General features: G+C 42.7%; 1 protein-coding gene across 1 annotated transcript in view; it reads right to left on the bottom strand.

Annotated features, from left to right (window-relative positions):
* LOC126191043 (26S proteasome regulatory subunit 6A-B) overlaps positions 1-17,981 on the bottom strand; it is a 31,212-nt gene extending 13,231 nt beyond the window's left edge. Inside the window, exons 1-5 of the mRNA XM_049931755.1 lie at positions 17,770-17,981; positions 17,275-17,481; positions 16,100-16,207; positions 3,809-4,009; positions 3,578-3,680 (exon numbers count right to left, since the gene is read on the bottom strand). Coding sequence (XP_049787712.1) covers positions 3,578-3,680; positions 3,809-4,009; positions 16,100-16,207; positions 17,275-17,481; positions 17,770-17,817 — 667 coding nt within the window. The 5' untranslated portion in view covers positions 17,818-17,981. The remainder of the gene's footprint in view (positions 1-3,577; positions 3,681-3,808; positions 4,010-16,099; positions 16,208-17,274; positions 17,482-17,769) is intronic.
* Positions 17,982-19,855: the final 1,874 nt, after the last annotated feature.

Raw genomic sequence — 19,855 nt, 5'->3', positions numbered from 1 at the left:
CAGTAAATGAAGCAGGCAAAAAGGAATACAAATGTCTCAAAAATGAGATCGACAGGAAGTGCAAAATGGCTAAGTGGGGATGGCTAGAGGACAAATGTAAGGATGAAGAGGCTTATCTCACTAGGGGTAAGATAGATACAGCCTACAGGAAAAGTAAAGAGACGCTTGGAGAAAAGAGAACCACTAGTATGAATATCAAGAGCTCAAATGGAAACCCAGTTCTAAGCAAAGAGGGGAAAGCAGAAAGGTGGAAGGAGTATATAGAGGGTCTATACAAGGGCGATGTACTTGAGGACAATATTAAGGAAATGGAAGAGAATGTAGATGTAGATGAAATGGAAAATACGATACTGCGTGAAGAGTTTCACAGAGCACTGAAAGACGTGAGATGAAACAAAGTCCCGGGAGTAGACAACATTCCATTAGAACTACTGGCAGCCTTGGGAGAGCCAGTCCCGACAAAACTCTACCATCTGGTGAGCAAGATGTATGAGACAGGCGAAATACCCTCAGACTTCAAGAAGAATATAATAATTCCAATCCCAAAAAAAGCAGGTGCTGACAGATGTGAAAATTACCGAACAATCAGTTTAATAAGACACGGATGCAAAATACTAACATGAATTCTTTACAGACGAATGGAAAAACTGGTAGAAGCCGACCTCGGGGAAAATCAGTTTGGATTCCGTAGAAATATTGGAACATGTGAGCAACACTGACCCTACGACTTATCTTAGAAGCTAGATTAAGGAAAAGCAAACCCACATTTCTAGCATTTGTAGACTTAGAGAAAGCTTTTGACAATGTTGACTGGAATACTCGCTTTCAAATCCTGAAGGTGGCAGGGGTAAAATACAGGGAGCGAAAGGCTATTTACAATTTTTACAGAAACCAGATGGCAGTTATAAGAGTCGAGGGACATGAAAGGAAAGCAGTGGTTGGGAAGGGAGTGAAACAGGGTTGTACCCTATCCCCGATGTTATTCAACCTGTATATTGAGCAAGCAGTGAAGGAAACAAAAGAAAAATTCAGAGTAGGTATTAAAATCCATGGAGAAGAAATAAAAACTTTGAGGTTCGCTGATGACATTGTAATTCTGTCAGAGACGGCAAAGGATTTAGAAGAGCAACTAAACGGAATGGATACTGTCTTGAAAGGAGGGTACAATTTGAACATAAACAAAAGCAAAATGAGGATAATGGAATGTAGTCGAATTAACTAAGGTGATGCTGAGGGAATTAGATTAGGAAATAAGACACTTAAAGTAGTAAAGGAGTTTTGCTATTTGGGGAGCAAAATAACTGATTATGGTCAAAGTGGAGAGGATACAAAATGTAGACTGGCAATGGCAAGGAAAGCGTTTCTGAAGAAGAGAAATTTGTTAACATCGAGTATAGATTTAAGTGTGAGGAAGTCGTTTCTGAAAGTATTTGTATGGAGCGTAGCCATGTATGGAAGTGAAACATGGACAATAAATAGTTTGCACAGGAAGAGAATAGAAGCTTTCGAAATGTGGTGCTACAGAAGAATGCTGAAGATTAGATGGGTAGATCATATAACTAATGAGGAGGTATTGAATAGGATTGGGGAGAAGAGAAGTTTGTGGCACAACTTGACTAGAAGAAGGGATCGGTTGGTAGGACATGTTCTGAGGCATCATCAAGGAATCAACAATTTAGTATTGGAGGGCCGCGTGGAGGGTAAAAATCATAGAGAAAGACCAAGAGATGAATACACTAAACAGATTAAGAAGGATATAGGTTGCAGTAGGTACTGGGAGATGAAGCTTGCATAGGATAGAGTAGCATGGAGAGCTGCACCAAACCAGTCTCAGGACTGAAGACGACAACAACAACATATCATTCCATATCACTTATTCGTAACAAAGGGCTCCCTTAAAATGTGTAAAATGTCACCAGAATCAAATAAAAAGCATGTAGACTTTTAAAAAGAGGCAGTAACTGTCCGAATTCACCCTCGTATACTGTCACTTCGGACAAAGATTTAAGAAACACGTTTCCGAAATCACGCCAATCCATGCGGTGACTTCGGACACTTTATTTAACTGCCTCAGATAAATATACCTACACATCCACTTTCTGGTTCTGAGATATTTTATTCGTTACACATATACCCTACCACTTCCATAACAATCAATTTAATCTAACAATATATATGAAAGTTACAATCAAAATAACGACAAAACTGTCCGAAATCACCCCGTTTGACAGTATACTAAAAAATGACGAAGTTCCAAGACTTATTTTTCATATTCAGTTTAGTTCTTTGATAATTTATGAATTTTAAAATAATGACAGAGTATAATTATCCCCCCCCCCCCCCACAAAAAAAAAAAAAAAAATTGTGGGAGATTAGTTGTTGAGCAATTTTTTCATCTTGAGCTTTCAAGACTTCTTACTCAACAATTTTTAGCAGAATTACAGAAAAGTGTGAAACCTACCGAGTACACGCATGAAATTATGTCAATGCGATCAAACTGGCTCAGCCATTCAGGACAGCAGCTGTTATGTTTGTTAATCTTTCTTTCTAAGTAATTCTATAAATTGACAACAGCAGCAGTAAAGTGGCAGGTTGCAAAATGTCCATACATTGGCTCGTACAGAATTAGTCCAGTTTTTGAGTGATAGTTCGCACATCAAGAAAATCATGGCCCAACCTATACACCGATGATCTTTTTAACACAAAGTTGCATCAGTTACATGTATCAGGCAATAAGTGCACTTACAGAACTACTTCCACACAAATGTATAAACTTACAAGTAGTCTGGAGACCAGGCAATAAGTGCACTTACAGAACTACTTCCACACAAATGTATAAACTTACAAGTAGTCTGGAGACCCCCACAGTTTCCCCTGCCTCAGCAGCACCCGCAGGTGTGGCAAGAGTCCAGCAGCTGATTGCTACTGTATGTTCTGCCTCCACATCCCTGCATTTTCTTTGGATACAGTTTGCCTCATGCTTTGTAGTTTTCTTTCTTAAGTGTTTTCTACAATCCTTGTAATCCATGTACTACACCAGAGCCATTCTTTCCATGATGATTGATAGTGTCATTAGACCTTACAATACTTAGCAAAGGGAACACATACTGGAAATGCTTAGTAGCCCTGTCTTAGGACTTCCAACTTTCTGAAGTCAAGACCAGCCACAGCTGGTTAATTTCTCTGAGGTGTTCATTTTGCATGTGCATGTGCAGCTTCCTGGACACTACAGGCAGTAAGAACTACTCACCTTAACTTTAGATATCTATGTTCAAATGCTTCCACACATTTGCAGTTATATAACAGGTTCACTGCAGTTGGGATGTGTTAAACAATATTACTGCTTTATTTTTTTTAACAATTAACACTTTTTTACTTGGCTGTTATTTTACTTTGGTTTTAGAGGGGGACTGAACATTCTTTATTCACTCTAGCATTCCACAGTTAAATTGGTACCAACTTGAAAAAATTTCTTTTCATTTTACCCAGTATGTTACTACTGTAAATACACTAAATATAGCGAATGAAAGCTTAGGTGAAGCTACATTATGTCTTTTAAAAAATAATAAGTTGTCACCTGTTCCAGGTGGACCATATAACAGAACGCCTTTCGGAGGCTGTATCCCAAGGTTCTCAAACCTTTCCTTGTGTGTCATTGGCAGTACCACCGCTTCAATTAACTGCAAGTATCAAAACACACAAAATTGATAGTGTTAGCAACACGATATTGAGAGGAGGGGGCACCAAAAAAATAATGGCAGTGACCTTAAAGCAGATATACAGTATTTCATAAGACAGACTGACTAACCTCTTGAATCTGTTTGTCAAGTCCTCCTATATCAGAGTACTGTTCTGTAGGTCTTTCATCAACTTCCATAGCTTTAACTCTGGCATCATATTCTGCAGGCAGTGTCTCAAGAATTAGGTAAGAGTCCTTATTTACACCAACCAAGTCACCAGGTTTTAGACGTTCTGCATCAACAAGTCCAATAACAGGCAGGAAATAGGTCTGAAATACATCAAGAATTGTGATGAGTTAGTCAAATATGTGCCTATGTGAACAAGTGTAAATTAGAAAGAGAGAGAGAGAGAGAGAGAGAGTGAGTTGGCACAGGCACACCGATGGACCCACTAATGTTATTAAATGCATGTAGAATTAAGATGTTGCTTCATAAATTTGTCTTTTGGTGATTTTATTCTTTTTAAATCCTGCCACAAGTGATCAGAGGGATGAAAATGGCTGAACAGAAGCCAGTTATATGCTGGCAACCTCATATTAATGAGATTTTATTGTGAGATAAAAGAAAATATTAGTAACAACAACCTCAAATTATTATCCATACAAGAACAAATAAAATGTGCTTGCAGTGATGAATAGCCAAATACCCAGAAAATTCATTAACACGTGGCTGACTGATAATAATCTTTAACTGACACAATCCTAAAAATTCTCATCTTGAAGCTTCTTTACAACATTCACTTTGCTCATGGAAAATAAGACTATCATCTTCCAACCTAACATAGCCCTCAGGCTATGCCACGTATCAGTCTCCCATCACAACCAAGATTCCACATTCAGATAAAATAATAAATACCAATTTGACAACAATTCTGAACCAAACTCAGATTTCATATTCAAATAAAATATTAAATACCACTTTTGACAACAATTTTGAAGCAAAATCAATCCATGTTCCTTACTTCTACAGGAATCTCCACTAATACATGTTATATAAATAAAAAGTTTATGCTCGACATAACTACTGTATGAAATTCAGGGAAAACAGATCACAGTTAAGAATAAAGCAAAGTGTTATTTCTGTAGTAATGTTGGCATAATTTGCTGTGGGGTGCGACTGGAATGTCAGGGTATGTGTTAACAGCTTATTTCAATTGTTGAATGAGAGAACAATGGCTACCGTATTTACTCGAATGTAAGCCGCACTCGAATCTAAGCCGCACCTCAAAAATGAGACTCGAAATAAAGGAAAAAAAAATTCCCAAATCTAAGCCGCACCTGAAATTTGAGACTCGAAATTCAAGGGGAGAGAAAAGTTTTAGACCGCACCTCCAAATCGAAACAAAGTTGGTCCATTGTAATATGAGACACAATTTAGGTCGAATGAATGACGATACAGCTACAGTAGTTTGGTTTGAGTCGAAAGCTTAGCAGTTAAGCTTTACCAGGTAGCCATTGCTATGCATCAGGCATATGCGTATGCGTATTTATACGGATACCTTCCTTTTTCACGTGCTTCGTCTGGTTTGAATCGATTGCTTATTTTGCTTTGATCTGATAAGTGCCGTTTTCTATGTTATAGGTGTTTACGTCAGTCACTCCAAGCTGAAAATGCATTACTATACTGTGTCATGCATTGTTTGTCGCATTCTGATAGTGCGTGTTTACGGCCTGTCGCGGCTCGCGGCATGGCTTGCTTTTGTGCGCGCAACCGCCGCCTACAATTAAAAAAAGAGAGGAATCGTCTCATTAGCGAAACAATGTCAAGAGACTGCTATTTGTTGTTACTTACACTGCTGCTTTCTTTGATAATGATCAACAAGAACCAAATAATAGACTGCGTATGATAGAACATGTTCTGAACGAGAGTTTTGCAACAAACCATTGTAAGACTACAAAGGATTGTCTTACATTCGCAGATTCACCCTTTGCTGCTGAGGTCAACATTTTTATTATGCTTATCCATTACGGATATTTTACGAGGCAGTTCAATAAGTAATGCAACACATTTTTTTTCTCAGCCAATTTTGGTTGAAAAATCCGGAAATTACTTGTGGAATATTTTCAAACATTCCCGCTTCGTCTCGTATAGTTTCATTAACTTCCGACAGGTGGCAGCGCTGTACGGAGCTGTTAAAATGGCGTCTGTAACGGATGTGCATTGCAAACAACGGGCAGTGATCGAGTTTCTTTTGGCGGAAAACCAGGGCATCTCAGATATTCATAGGCGCTTGCAGAATGTCTACGGTGATCTGGCAGTGGACAAAAGCACGGTGAGTCGTTTGGCAAAGCGTGTGTCATCATCGCCGCAAGGTCAAGCCGGACTGTCTGATCTCCCGCGTGCGGGCCGGCCGTACACAGCTGTGACTCCTGCAATGGCGGAGCGTGCGAACACACTCGTTCGAGATGATCGACGGATCACCATCAAACAACTCAGTGCTCAACTTGACATCTCTGTTGGTAGTGCTGTCACAATTGTTCACAAAAATCTGAACGAACTTCTCCTTCTTCATGACAACGCAAGACCTCATACAAGTCTTCGCACCCGAGAGGAGCTCACAAAACTTCAGTGGACTGTTCTTCCTCATGCACCCTACAGCCCCGATCTCGCACCGTCGGATTTCCATATGTTTGGCCCAATGAAGGACGCAATCCGTGGGAGGCACTACGCGGATGATGAAGAAGTTATTGATGCAGTACGACGTTGGCTCCGACATCGACCAGTGGAATGGTACCGTGCAGGCATACAGGCCCTCATTTCAAGGTGGCGTAAGGCCGTAGCATTGAATGGAGATTACGTTGAAAAATAGTGTTGTGTAACTAAAAGATTGGGGAATAACCTGGTGTATTTCAATGCTGAATAAAACAACCCCTATTTCAGAAAAAAAAATGTGTTTCATTACTTATTGAACTGCCCTCGTAGAACCGTGACTGTATATTAATGTAAATAAGTTACACACAACTGCAACCAGTCACTTTTTCAATAATAATGCTTTATTACATTAACCGGTTTTCGAACCCTTTCAGGTTCATCTTCAGATGATTTCGGGAGGATCCGGGAAGTTAAATCATCTGAAGATGAACCTGAAAGGGTTCGAAAACCGGTTAATGTAATAAAGCATTATTATTGAAAAAGTGACTGGTTGCAGTTGTGTATAACTTATTTACAACATTTTTATGTTGTGTAATAGATTAATACTGAGTTTGTCTTACATTTACAGCTGAAGTTTTGGCAACTGAGGTCACGCAGGCATTTAATTTGAAGAATTCAGAAGGATTGGTGGGTAAATAGTGATACTACACTAGGACAAATCTTGGGGAAGGATGTGGTGGAAGGACATTCAGATAAGGGTTCATTATAGGCTACAGCTTGGTGGGGGTTGAAACAGAGGGAGGTTTCTTGAACATGTTGTGTCTGCCAAAGAAAGGTAGTAAGATAGGAAGAGGACACCAATGTTGCTGCAAACTGTGTCATGAGGCATTTTGCAAGGACCCTGTAGGATAAAACCCTAGATAGTTAACTGTCACTGGCAGAAGGCTACAGGGCTTAGACCGAATCTGAGAGGAAGAGGAACAAGTCCCCACAGGAAGGAGGAGGAGGAGATTAAGAGTTTAACATCCCGTCGACAATGAGGTCATTGGAGATTGAGCACCAGCTCGGGTTAGGGAAGGATGGAGAAGGAAAGCGGTCATGCCCTTTCAAAGGAACCATCCCAGCATTTGCCTTAAGTAATTAGGGAAATCACTGAAAAACTAAATAGGATGGGAGGATGAAGGTTTCTACCTTTGTCCTCCCAAATGCGAGTCCAAGGAATTTTAGAAGCGAGTCAGGAGCTTAAATTTTGCTGGTCGTGCCCTTTCATACAAAGCAGTGGACTGGGTTATATTCAACATACGAGGCATAAAGTACACCACAGAGTGCCTACGCTCTGCCACCTCTTAGGCATAATCAACACGAAAGGACGCCTGTAGTTGGCACCACATAAGAAGGTCCCTGACAGCTTGGAGCAGTTATCAGCTTTCAGCTGCAAAGCACTAACAACTGTAGGCAAAAAGGTTGGATTAAAAGAGGAGGGAAGCGACCAAACTGCTAGGTCATTGGTCCCTTGTTCCGAATAAAACAATGCCACAAGGGTGAGAATAAAACAAGCGAGATTGACAACACAAAACAGAGAGAAACGAAAAACAGCAAGAACGACGGGGGTCAACAAACACTTAAACGGACAAAAGGTGAGAAGAAAACCACAGAAAGGCAAAAAACAGGTAGAAGAGATTAAAACAACGAAACATATTACCATGGTTGGCTGACCATGAGAATAAAAAGGAGAAGTCAGCCACTCTGCAACAAATTAAAACCTCCACCCTAAAAGTACTAGGGTGGAGGACACAAGAGGGACAAAGGACATACGCTAAAACTTTGATCAAATGATAAAACCCACCTTCACAAATAAAATGTAAAACTACATCAGCCAATGAGGCATTGTCAGATGAAATTAGTGGCAACGAGTACGGTAACCAAAGATTTCATTTCAGGGCAGTCAAAATGGGACAGTGCACCAGAATATGGGCCACTGTCAACCAGGCACCGCATCGACAGAGGCAGCTCTTCACAGCACAGCAGGTAGCCGTCAATCGCCCAAGTGTGGCCAATGTGGAGCCGTCGGCATTGAACCACAGAGTTCCTGCAAGAGGCCCACATGGAGGACTGCCACATATTCATAGTCTCCTTAACAGCATGCATTTTGTTTTTCATACCAAGACTATGCCAATCTGTCTCCCAAAGACTAAATCCTGGCGTCGTAAAAATGAACTCAACGTAGGTCAGTTATTGGAATGCCGATCACCATAAGCGGTTTCCGTGTAGCCTGTTTGGCCAGCCTGTCAGCAAGTTCATTGCCTGGGATTCCGATGTGTCCAGGGGTCCACACAAACACCACTGAATGACCGGACCATTCCAGGGCCGAGGACCAGTCTCCTGGATGTTCGCTACCACAGGATGATGAAGGTAGCAATGGTCGATAGCTTGTAGGCTGCTCAAGGAATCAGTATACAGAAGAAACGACTCCCCTGGGCATAAACGGATGTCCTCAAGAGCACGAGATGTAGCCACCAGCTCAGCAGTGACACCTCAGCCATCTGGCAAGGAATGCTCTTCAATATGTCCTCCATGGACAACACAAAACTGACATGACCATCAGCCATCCGAGCCATCTGTGTGAACCACTTCATGGCCTCGGTACATGTCAAGAATCGAGAGGAAGTGACAGCGGAGAGCCGCGGGGTGAAATGAGTCCTTTAGGCAATGTGAAAGGTCCAGGCGAAGCTGCAGCCTAGGTGTACACCATGCAGGTGCACACGAATGGACTTAGAGTATAGGTGGTAAAGGCAAGATAGAAGGGATCAGATGCGAACTGTAATTGTAAGCCCTGACCTGGGCCACCGATGTAGGAGGTTAACTGCCGGGGTGGGGAAAGGAGACCATAATTCGAATGCGCAGGAGAACTATGAACTATGCAATGTAACTGGTGAGCAGTTGAGCACGTCTGATCTGCAATGGAGGGACTCTAGCCTCTGCTAGGAGGCTGGTCACCAGACTCATCCTAAAAGCTCCCATCACTAGTCAAACGCCACAGTGTTGCACTGGGTCGAGTAAACACAATGCTGAGGGCGTCGCAGAACCATAAACCAGACTCGCATAGTCAAGACGGAATTGAACAAGGGCTGCAGCAGCATAGACCGATCTGCAGTGCAGTTGGTGTTGCTCAGGCAGCGGAGGGCATTGAGGTGCTGCCAGCACTTTCGCTTAAGCTGATAGAGGTGAGGAAGCCAAGTCAATCACGCATCGAAAACCAGTCCTAAAAATGGATATGTCTCCACTGCAGTGAGGGTATCGCCAGTAAGGTAAAGCTCTGGTTCCGGATGAACAGTACGATGCCGACAGAAGTGCATAACACACGACTGTGCAGCCGAAAACTGGAAGCCATGGGCTAGAGCCCATGACTGCACCTTGTGAATGGCTCCCTGTAGGTGCCGCTCAGCAACAACAGTACTGGTGGAGTAGTATGAAATGCAGAAGTCGTCTGCATACAGAGAGGGTGAGGCGGACGGCCCCACAGCTGCTGCTAGACCATTAAGGGCTACTAAAAATAGACACACACTCAATACAGAGCCCTGTGGGACCCCATTCTCCTGTATATGGGGGAGGGAGGAACTATGGGAGGCACCAACTTGGACGCAGAAAGTACAAAGTGACAGCAAATTCTGGATAAAAATTGGGAGCAGGCCTTGAAGACCCCACTCGTATAATGTGACGCAAGGATATGATGTCACCAGATGGTGTCATAAGCTTTTCGTACATCAAAAAATATGGCAACAATGTGTTGGCATCTGGAAAAGGCTGTTTGGATGGCAGGCTCGAGGTACACAAGATAGAGACCTAGGCGGAAACCGCCCAGGCACGGAGCCAGTAGGCCACGTGACTCCAGGACCCAACACAACTGCTCACACACCAGACATTCTAGCAGCTTACAGAGAATGTTGGTGAGGCTGATGGGCCAATAGCTATCAACATCAAGCGAGTTTTTGCTGGGTTTGAGCACAGGTATGATGGTGCTCTTCCACCAGTGCGATGGAAAGACGCCATCACACCAGATTTGGTTGAAGATTATGAGGAGATGTCACTTTTTAGTCAGACAAGAGATGTTTAATCAACTGACTGTGGATCTGATTGGGTCCAGGAGCTGTGAGCTGTGTCAGGACAATGACCAAGTGCACTGAGGAGCTCCCACTCTGGAATGGTGCGTTATAGGGTTCACTGTGGTGTGTAGTGAACGAGAGGACTTTCCCTTCCATCCGCCATTTGAGAGTCCGAAAGGCGGGCGCAGGGGGAGGGTTAAGGGTAATTCTCCGACACAGCAGCGCGAGCATAGTGCTCAGCAAAGTGCTCGGCAATCGCGTTTGTGTCAGTAGATAACATGCCACTTACAATTAACACTGGTTACACCTATTGGGGTCTGGTACCCAAAAACTCATTTGATCTTTGCCCAGACTTGGGAGGTGACGTATGACACTCAATGGTCGAGACTTATCTCTCCTAACACTCCTGTTTCCGTCTTTTGATAAGCTGGCAAATGGAAGCACAGAGCCATTTAAAAGCTACGAGGTGTTCCAGGAAAGGGTGCCGCTTATGCCGCTGTAGAGCTCGCCCAAGTTCCTTAATTGCCTCAGCGTGACCACCAAGGGACTGTCTTTCACCAGGGGCACCCTAAAGAGCGAGGGATAGAGTTTTCCATTGCAGCAACGATTGTTGTAGTTACCAGCTAAACCACCACATCAATGTTACCATGTGGGGGAGATTCAACGGTGACAGCAGAGGTGAAAGCATCCCAGTCTGCCTTGGTTAAAGCCCATATGGGCAGGTGTCCCTGGGCCTGACGCCAGGGCAGTGACAGGAAGGTGGGGAAGTGGTCACTACCACACAGGTTGTCATGTGCTCTCCAGTGGATAGATGGGAGAAGGCGAGGACCGCAAACCGAGAGATCAATGGCCGAATATGTGCTATGTGCCACACTGAAACGTGTGGGGGCACCTGTATTTAAGAAGCAGGTCAAGTTGTGACAGTAAATTTTTGACATCTCTGCCTCAGTCAGTAAGCAGGGTGCTACCCCACAAGGGGTATGAGCATTAAAACCTCCCAGAAGTAGGAAAGGTTTAGGGAGTTGATCAATCATTGCAGCCAATAGGTTCAGGGGTACTGCACCATCTGGAGGAAGATATACTTTGCAAACAGTTATTTCCTGTATCGTCCTTATCCTGAAAGCCACAGCTTCAAGAGGGGTTTGAAAGCGCAGTCCATGACACAAATGCAAAATCCATCTGACACTATTATATTCGCTACAATTCTTGTAATGTCCCCTATAGCTGTGGAGGGCAGGGGTCCGCAATTCCAGGAAACCAGGTTTCCTGAAGGGCAATGCAGAAAGCAGGCGTAAAGCTTAAGAGTTGCTGTAGCTCATCCAAGTGGTGGAAAAATCCACCGCAATTCCACTGGCTTGATGAAGTTATTGTGATGCTGGGAAGGTGTGAAGTGCTCAAGGAGGCAGGTTATGACTCAGGGTCACCTGCTGCCACCGAATGAGTATTTGTAGCCATTTTTATGGTGGATGAGGCATCAGCGAGATCCAGGTCCTCAGGGAACAAAAATATCTCCACCGCATCCTCAGATGCAGAACTGATAGGGAGTGGTGGTGTTAGGGCCACCAGAGGGTCCTGTTTCTTAGCAAACTACTTCTTAGTTGGCTTGCTCTCTCGCTTCTCTTTAGGGGCTTGTTGAGAAGATTTCTCCGAAGCAGCTTCAGGCACAGAGGAAGACTGTGAAGCTCTTTGTCCAGCAGTTTTTGGCTCCTTGAGCCACTGTCAAGTGTCCACCGTGGCATTAGTGGAGACCTCTGTAGAGAGGACCCCAAGGCACCCCTTCCGCACAAGAGGAGCCAGAGAAGGCTGTTGCTTCTCCAGCAGGGGGGAGGGGACAGATGTCCCCTACGTTTAGGGAAGCCTCACTCCCAAAGTAGGTGCTCTGGGAGCAATGGAGAAAGACTTGCCCCCTTCCACCAAAGGGGCGGATGTATTGTGGTGGCCCAGAGGGCCCATTGTTCATGGCACGAAGTGAGGAACCACTGGCACTTGTAACATAGCTGCAGCATTTGTCGATGTCAATCGAATGGGGTGTTTTGTTTCAAATTTATGTTTAGCCTCTGTATAAGTCAACCAGTCCAAGGTCATGTACTCCACGATTTTCCGCTCCTTTTGGAATACTGGGCAGTCTGTGAGCATGGGGAGTGCTGCTCTCCACAGCTGATGCAAGTGGGAGGACACAAACATGGAGTATCTGGGTGCAGTGAACATCCTCAGTCTCAACATGTGGTGCTGGAAGTGCAGGAGGAAGACATGTGCCCGAACTTCCATCACTTAAAGCACCGCAAGGGGGAGGGACGTATGGTTTAACATCACAGTGGTAAACTATCACCCTGACCTTTTCAGGCAATAAATCACCCTCAAAGGCCAAGACGAAGGCACCAGTAGCAACCCTGTTGTCTTTGGGTCCCCTGTAAATGCACCGGATGAAATTAACACCCTGCCGTTCTAAGTTGGCACAGAGCTCGTCGTCAGACTGCAAGAGGAGATTGCAATGGAAACTGATCACCTGCACCATGTTGAGGCTTTTATGGGGAGTGACAGAAACAAGAATATCATCCAGTTTATCACAGGTGAGTAACGTTCAGGACTGGGCTGGTGATGCTGTCTGAATCAAGACTGCACCCATTTCGCATCTTGGACAACGCTGTCACTTCTCCAAACTTATCCTCAAGGTGTTCAATGAAAAATTGAGGATTCGTAAGTAGGAAGGAGTCCTCATCAGTTCTGCTACAGACTAAAAACCAAGTTGAATATGGCTCTCTCCGTTCTGTAGCCCTACGTTCCTCCCATGGTGTAGCGAGGGAGGGAAACCATTTAGGGTCATACCTGTTGGCGTTTTATTCAATCTTGCCCTTCTTAGAGACTGCTGGTGCCATATGGTCACCAGCAAGAGATGACTTAGTGTGCTTCATTGAGGGTCGTCTGCCCTGATGCCACCCACTCTGATCAAGGGCTCTGTCCACAGGTGCCCCAGCCACAGCAAAGGCCAACTGGCATGATGGCCGTTTCTGGGTGTCCTGATGCCCCAGGAAGACAGGAATCTACTCCTTCGCATACATGGGGAGTTTACAGCTCAGACATCAGCAATGCAATCCCTATGTTGTCTGGGGGCTACCACCAAATGGGTACATCACAGCCCCACCACAATGGACTGGCTACCGTGCTGGATATTGGGAACAGAGAAATCCAATATTGTCGTGGGGGCGAATGAAGACAGGAATGGAAGAAGATGATACATCCAGGAATGTGTCCTCATCCATACAGTTGAATCACAGGTGGATATGCAAAGCCATGACAAGAGAGGCAGGAGATCGAATCTAAGGGCACTATGGTTAACTCGTGCACCGTGTATTGCATCCTTCCCCACATGGCCCGCACTTTTGTACAATTTTGAAAGTGGCAGGTCAAATCATAGAATGGGATCTGAACTCATTCATCCGGAAAGTATGAGACTCCTTTTAGTTGCCTCTTAAGACAGGCAGGAATACCTTGGACCTATTCTAACCACCGGATCCGCAGTGAGTGCTGCAGGCAAAACCCGTGGCCATCAATAGAGCTGTGACAACACTGAGGCATTTCCACCACGACGTTTACAAAATCGCATTCTGTTATTGGCTCAGGTAGGCCTGCAAAACTTTCTTGTGCAGCCCCATATATATGTCAGGAACCAACATACACCAACTCAAATACAGCATCACAGGAAGCAACAGCTAACATTTTGTCTCTAACAAAAGTTGTTCCAGATAATAACAGAGATCAAAGTTGATAAAATGTTGGTCATTTTCCAAAGCAACAATAACTCAACCAGGTAACACTGTTAACCAAATCAACATCCTTCAACGTTATCACTCTATGCTTCAAATTATCAAATGAACTTTATGACCACAGCAAAAAAAGCTACATCAACTTTCCTCATCTGCACAGCCACAATACATACCCCAGTTTCACGAATAAAGGAAACATTCAATCAACAAAAACTACTTTACTATGGGTACAAGATGAGGTATCTAACTGTCAAAACAGGTTTTAGTCCAGTCACCTAGCAAAGTATCCAATACTCAAAACATTGACAACCAGTTAATGCTGCTGACAGTACTTACATAAAAGAGCATTCTGTGAAAGGAATGAGGGTATTAATTCTGAAATTTTTCTTTTTCATCTTCTGCCACAGATGGCACAAATATTGGATCAAGTGAAACATGTGGTACTGGATGTCAGCTTTGACTCGTGATGTGATTGTTATAACATGACATTATGGTTGTGCAGCATATGACATTCTGTACTGTGTAGTGACACCCTGTAGCATTGTATATCAATGTCTCTAAGATGCCTTTGTATGAAGGGGGCATTTTGTAGTATTTGGTTGTGTTGAATGACAATGTTTCAGTTTTGTTTTTGAGTGTTGTTAGAGACTGATTGGACTGGTGTGCAGGGGGGGGGGGGGGGGGGCACACTCATTTTTATCACCAATGCATGGTTAACATTAGTACGCACATGACTGTTTTACCTGTGTACGGAAATTGGCATTCATTGAATTTTTTATGAATCTGTAGGTTGTGTTATTAGCTGCAGTTTATTATTAAGATTGGTGGGGATCATGCAGTTTGTTCTAACTATTTCAGTCAACTTGGGTTTTTGATAACAGTACAATCGGTGAGTTTTGGTTTCTAGTGTCATGGACTTTGTTCTAGTTATTTTAAGTTAGATTTGTGATAATAGTACAGCGACTTCTTGGGTTTTGGTGCTATGAAGTTCGTTCTAGCTACACACATGAAGTTTTACTGTACCAGTTTTTACAGCGCATTGGATACTGTGTTACTGGGGACTTCGTTCGAGCTATAGGTCATGTGATGCCTTCAACATCAGTTTTTACTGCTTTGTTTGTGTACGGAGGCTTTGTGGATTTTTCCCTACTTTTTTCTTTTCGAGTATGTATTTTATATTAGGAATACTGTTTATTTTGTTTGTCAGCACCCAAAACCTCCAACTCGTGTAGCTGCTCCATAAGTTTCATGTTCTCCTTCAAATTATTTTGATTAAATACAGTATCCACCCTGCTGTTGACCTGGGGGGGGGGGGGGGCAATCCAACAACCAGTACTGGATTTTTGGTATCTACCAGATCTTCAGGGGGAGTGAAAGCCAACAACCAGTATTGGATTTTTGGTATCTACCAGATCTTTTCCTTTTCCAAAAAAACTTTTACAGGCCCGTTCACACACCATATCTCTTTAAAAACAAAATATATTTCAAGCCCTAAACACTGTAGGACTACCAGAAGCTGTTATGAGGGCAATGGAGTTAGCAATGCACAGAGGCAACACACATTCTATATGCAGTCAGCAGCCATTTACTACTAAATATATGCAAGATTGTACAAAAGAAAATTAACAGTAAAAAGATGACTGCTGCATACAGGCTGGTTAGAGTGAATCTTGTTTGTGGTGCCACAGATCTTCAGCATAGCCCGAGGCCTAGGAGTAGAAGCATAGCCTATGTGCCTGAGCTTCTATCAGGTCGAGGCAGCTAATTACTTTAAAAAATCCCATCACTAAAATTGGGAACAGTAAGATGATTGTATATTTGGTATATTGTTAATATTTATCAGGATTTGCTTTTCCTTTACGGCACCAGTAAATGACTATTCATTATAATATGACCATACCTGTCTTGTTGATGTTTTTATTACAGCACATTTTCCTTTCCTCTGTGAATCAAGGTCAACAACTGCCCCATCTTCTTCCCCCTGATCCTGAGGATCAACATCTAACAGCTGCAAGAAAAAAAAAATATTATTCACGGGAATATGCACTTCATGCTTTGTTTAAGCCTGAGTAATGTAGCCAAACAAGTAGTAATATAAGCTATTCCCTTTATTAAACCCAATGACAACTTCTTTTAAAGATAAAAAAAAAGTTGTCCATCACAATTAGGCAACACACACACACACACACACACACACACACACACACACACACACACACACACACACACACAGACACAGAGAGAGAGAGAGAGAGAGAGAGAGAGAGAGAGAGAGAGAGAGAGACTGGCATAACACCCAAAACTGAGCTTAACCCTATGTCATAAATCATTAACTTAAAATGAAAATTGTTCTTCAGCAATTGCTGCCAAAGGCATGTTAAATACTGTTAGCAAGAATTGAGCAGGGTGGGGTAACTCACACGTTCATTAGTCTTGACGTGAATGATTTAACAGTTTTCATATTTCATGACAAATGGCTCTGTACACTTGTTACTTTAATTATGTGTTCTGGTTTTCTTCAAACTGATTCTCAGCTGAAGTCAGTCAGTCTGGGAAAGATTTCAGTTCAGGTGTTTCCTACTCACTATTAGTAATTCAGTATTTCAAATGACATATTCCCCAGACATGTTATTACTACTACCCAAAATCATTTGACGATTATTCATGTAAATCAGCATGTTAAATGTTACTATTTCAATGTTAGTAACTCTAAGATATTGCGAAGTCACGAAATTAAAGGCATTTTATGTTTGAATTGTGCACTGTTGTAATATATGAGTTTTGAAGTGTTAACACTTTTGCAATGTTAATAGCTTCTGAGACCACTGCAACAAAAATAAAACGTTCCTCGTGTAGCAAACCTTCGGAACTTGTCAAATCAACACACCGCACATCACTTGCAACACTATCTGCAAGTTACTCTCCACGCACTATATTGAGTCCTTCCTTTAATCACATTTGTTTGCTTACGAAACTAAATCTCTTGCTGGCTAGGAACTAAAATACAGCTAGTATGAACGAGTCAACCCAAATCAAGATGATATAGAAAAAGTTGTTTGACGGCTGTGAACTTACCTCTATAACATTTGATACAAGGTAGGGAAGTGTTTTGTTAACTTTTATTTTCTCAGTATTTTCTTTAATTTTTTCGTTTTGTGCTTGAAGTTCGTGAGATATCCTCATCACTTCACTCTTCATTATTTTTATTTCATTATCCAAGAGCCTCGTCCTACTAACGAGTTCATCTGTTGACATTCGGAGGACCTCCTCCCCCAAGCCTTCCTACAAGTGTAAACAGAAAAAACGCACTTATGTACAGATGACACTTGTTAACCTGTAACTGAAACTGTAATTAAGCCGAGAATTCGAAAATTGCAAGATACTGTTTCTTAACCTATAACTACAGTATTCAATTTTGAACAAGTCATCGTTGACATGGCCAAACTTTGAAACTGTTGTTTCTGAATAAAAAGATTCTGTAAGATGCAACTTAATGAGGCACACGCGTAATTAGCATAGTGAAAAAATAAAGTTACGTAGCGTGATAGGTACATCAGTTGTACAAATTACCTCTCCATCTCCCCATGTTACAGGTTCTTCCACCGCTGTCGATGCCATGTTTGTTTCCAGCCACAGATGTTAGTTTCCTCGTCGATAACAACCAAGGTGATTGACTAAAAGAACTAACGAGTTTTTATTTTAAAAAAATTGTTGCATGGTATAATTCACAGAATGAGTACGTACAAGAGTTCAGTGTGTGATGCTTTGTACATATTGTAAAAATGAACCTCAAAAATCGTATCTCTGGAAGAGGAATATCCCTGAGTAAAGACTCATTCACACAGGCCTTCACGATACATCTAAACATTCTACAATGCATTTCCAATGGTGGCTTTCAGCCAGACCTTCAACTGAGCGTCACGTCACGTCAAGGTTTCTCGAGAAGAAAAGTTTGACAAAGTTGGCATCTGTTTTCATCGGAAGTGCTAAGCTGCACATGTTCCATGGCGACTTGGATTTTCTTTTAATACTGGGTTTTCTTCCACAAGCGGTTTTGTTTGTTGGAAACAGAAAAATTATTTAGATTTGAAAATAACAGAACAGAGCTGACACCCATACCATGTGTGTACAAGAACTTAAGTTGATGACGCAATTTTCATTAAATAACATGTTAAGAGAAACATTCAGCTCTAATGAAGGAGAAAAACATAGTTGTTTAAATTATGACATAGTGGGAGCAGTCGCCGCCAGAGTGAAGTGTGCATAGGTGCAAGTGGTTTTTTATTCTCTGGGACAGTTCCAGTTGACAGTTCCGTTATTCCTTGCATTTTATTGTTATTTCTTGGTTGTGCCTGTGATTGTCAATAAATTTTATTGCAATCCTGACGTGTGAAAATTTTTTGGATACGTCATAGGAGTAGTAAGGGTACTCACAAAGTGATGACCTCCCAAACAATCAGAGATTCACAAAGAGACATGCAGGGCGAAGCAATATCATCGGGTCAAGTTATGACGTGCATGCATACTAACCAGCAGTTAGCAAACCTCCGAGACGCGTTGCACAGACAGATCGAAGAGCTGCAGTTGACAATGGTCAATGGAGGAGCGGGGGAGTTCAATGCCGAGCCCGAGTACAGCAGATATGCGGCAACAAACAACCTGCAAACGGAGGTGCGGATGCTGCAGTTCCTGTCAGACAAACCGGTACTTTGGTTCAAATGGCTCTAAGCACTATGGGACTTAACATCTGAGGTCATCAGACCCATAGACTTAGAACTACTTAAACCTAACTAACCTGAGGACATCACACACATCCATGCCCGAGGCGGGATTCGAACCTGTGGCCGTAGTGGCAGTGTGGCTCCGGACTGAAGTACCTAAACCTTTGGTTTGTGATGCTTAAGCTATATTTGAGCAGAATGAAATATCCAATGAATGCATGGGGTTTTTGGTGCCAATCAACACACTATACATGAAGGTGGCTGTTGTGGTTAGAGACAACATACTTAAGCCAGCCAGCGGAATGACAGTATATGTACTTGGAAAATTATGAACAGCAGGACGTGCAAACTGCTAGCTCAACATTTAGACAGGTACTGAAGATCAAGGAAATGGAAGACATGACATCCTACGAATATTAGTGACACCAACAGTGAAGGAGAGCTACCTGATGCAAAGCTGTTGCACATACGGCTAGCACAGTTATTGGGGGCAGACTAGGGAGATAAAGACGATGTGCAGGTGCAGATAACGTTGGCAGACGAAGTTTTCGCAACATTGAACAGTACATATACAGCATACATAACAATGGTCTCTGGCTGTTTTGCACAGCAAGAGACCACAGCAATAAGGAAGGGCCAGCACATGGATATTACTAAAAAGCTACAAGAGCCCTGTGCTAGAGAGGCAAGTGTCGATGTTATTGCAAAACAAGAAGATCATACCCAGGCCAGGAACAAGTAAAACACAGCTACTGGAAATAGCCAACAGGAAGAGTTTTGTTAGTATCAACAGCTGTCTGGCGACAGAGCAACAAGATGGACCAAACAATGTGCGTACCAAAATGACGCCAAATGACAACAGTGTCCGGATGTCGGCCTGGCAGGCTGCAAAAATCAACAGCAACGCTTTCAGCAGAGAGATGAGTGTGATGAGG

This window comes from Schistocerca cancellata, chromosome 6, assembly GCF_023864275.1.
Source record: "Schistocerca cancellata isolate TAMUIC-IGC-003103 chromosome 6, iqSchCanc2.1, whole genome shotgun sequence".
NCBI lineage: Eukaryota > Metazoa > Arthropoda > Insecta > Orthoptera > Acrididae > Schistocerca > Schistocerca cancellata.
Note: the sequence above shows the minus strand (reverse complement) of the source record. Positions and strands in the feature narration are given on the sequence as shown.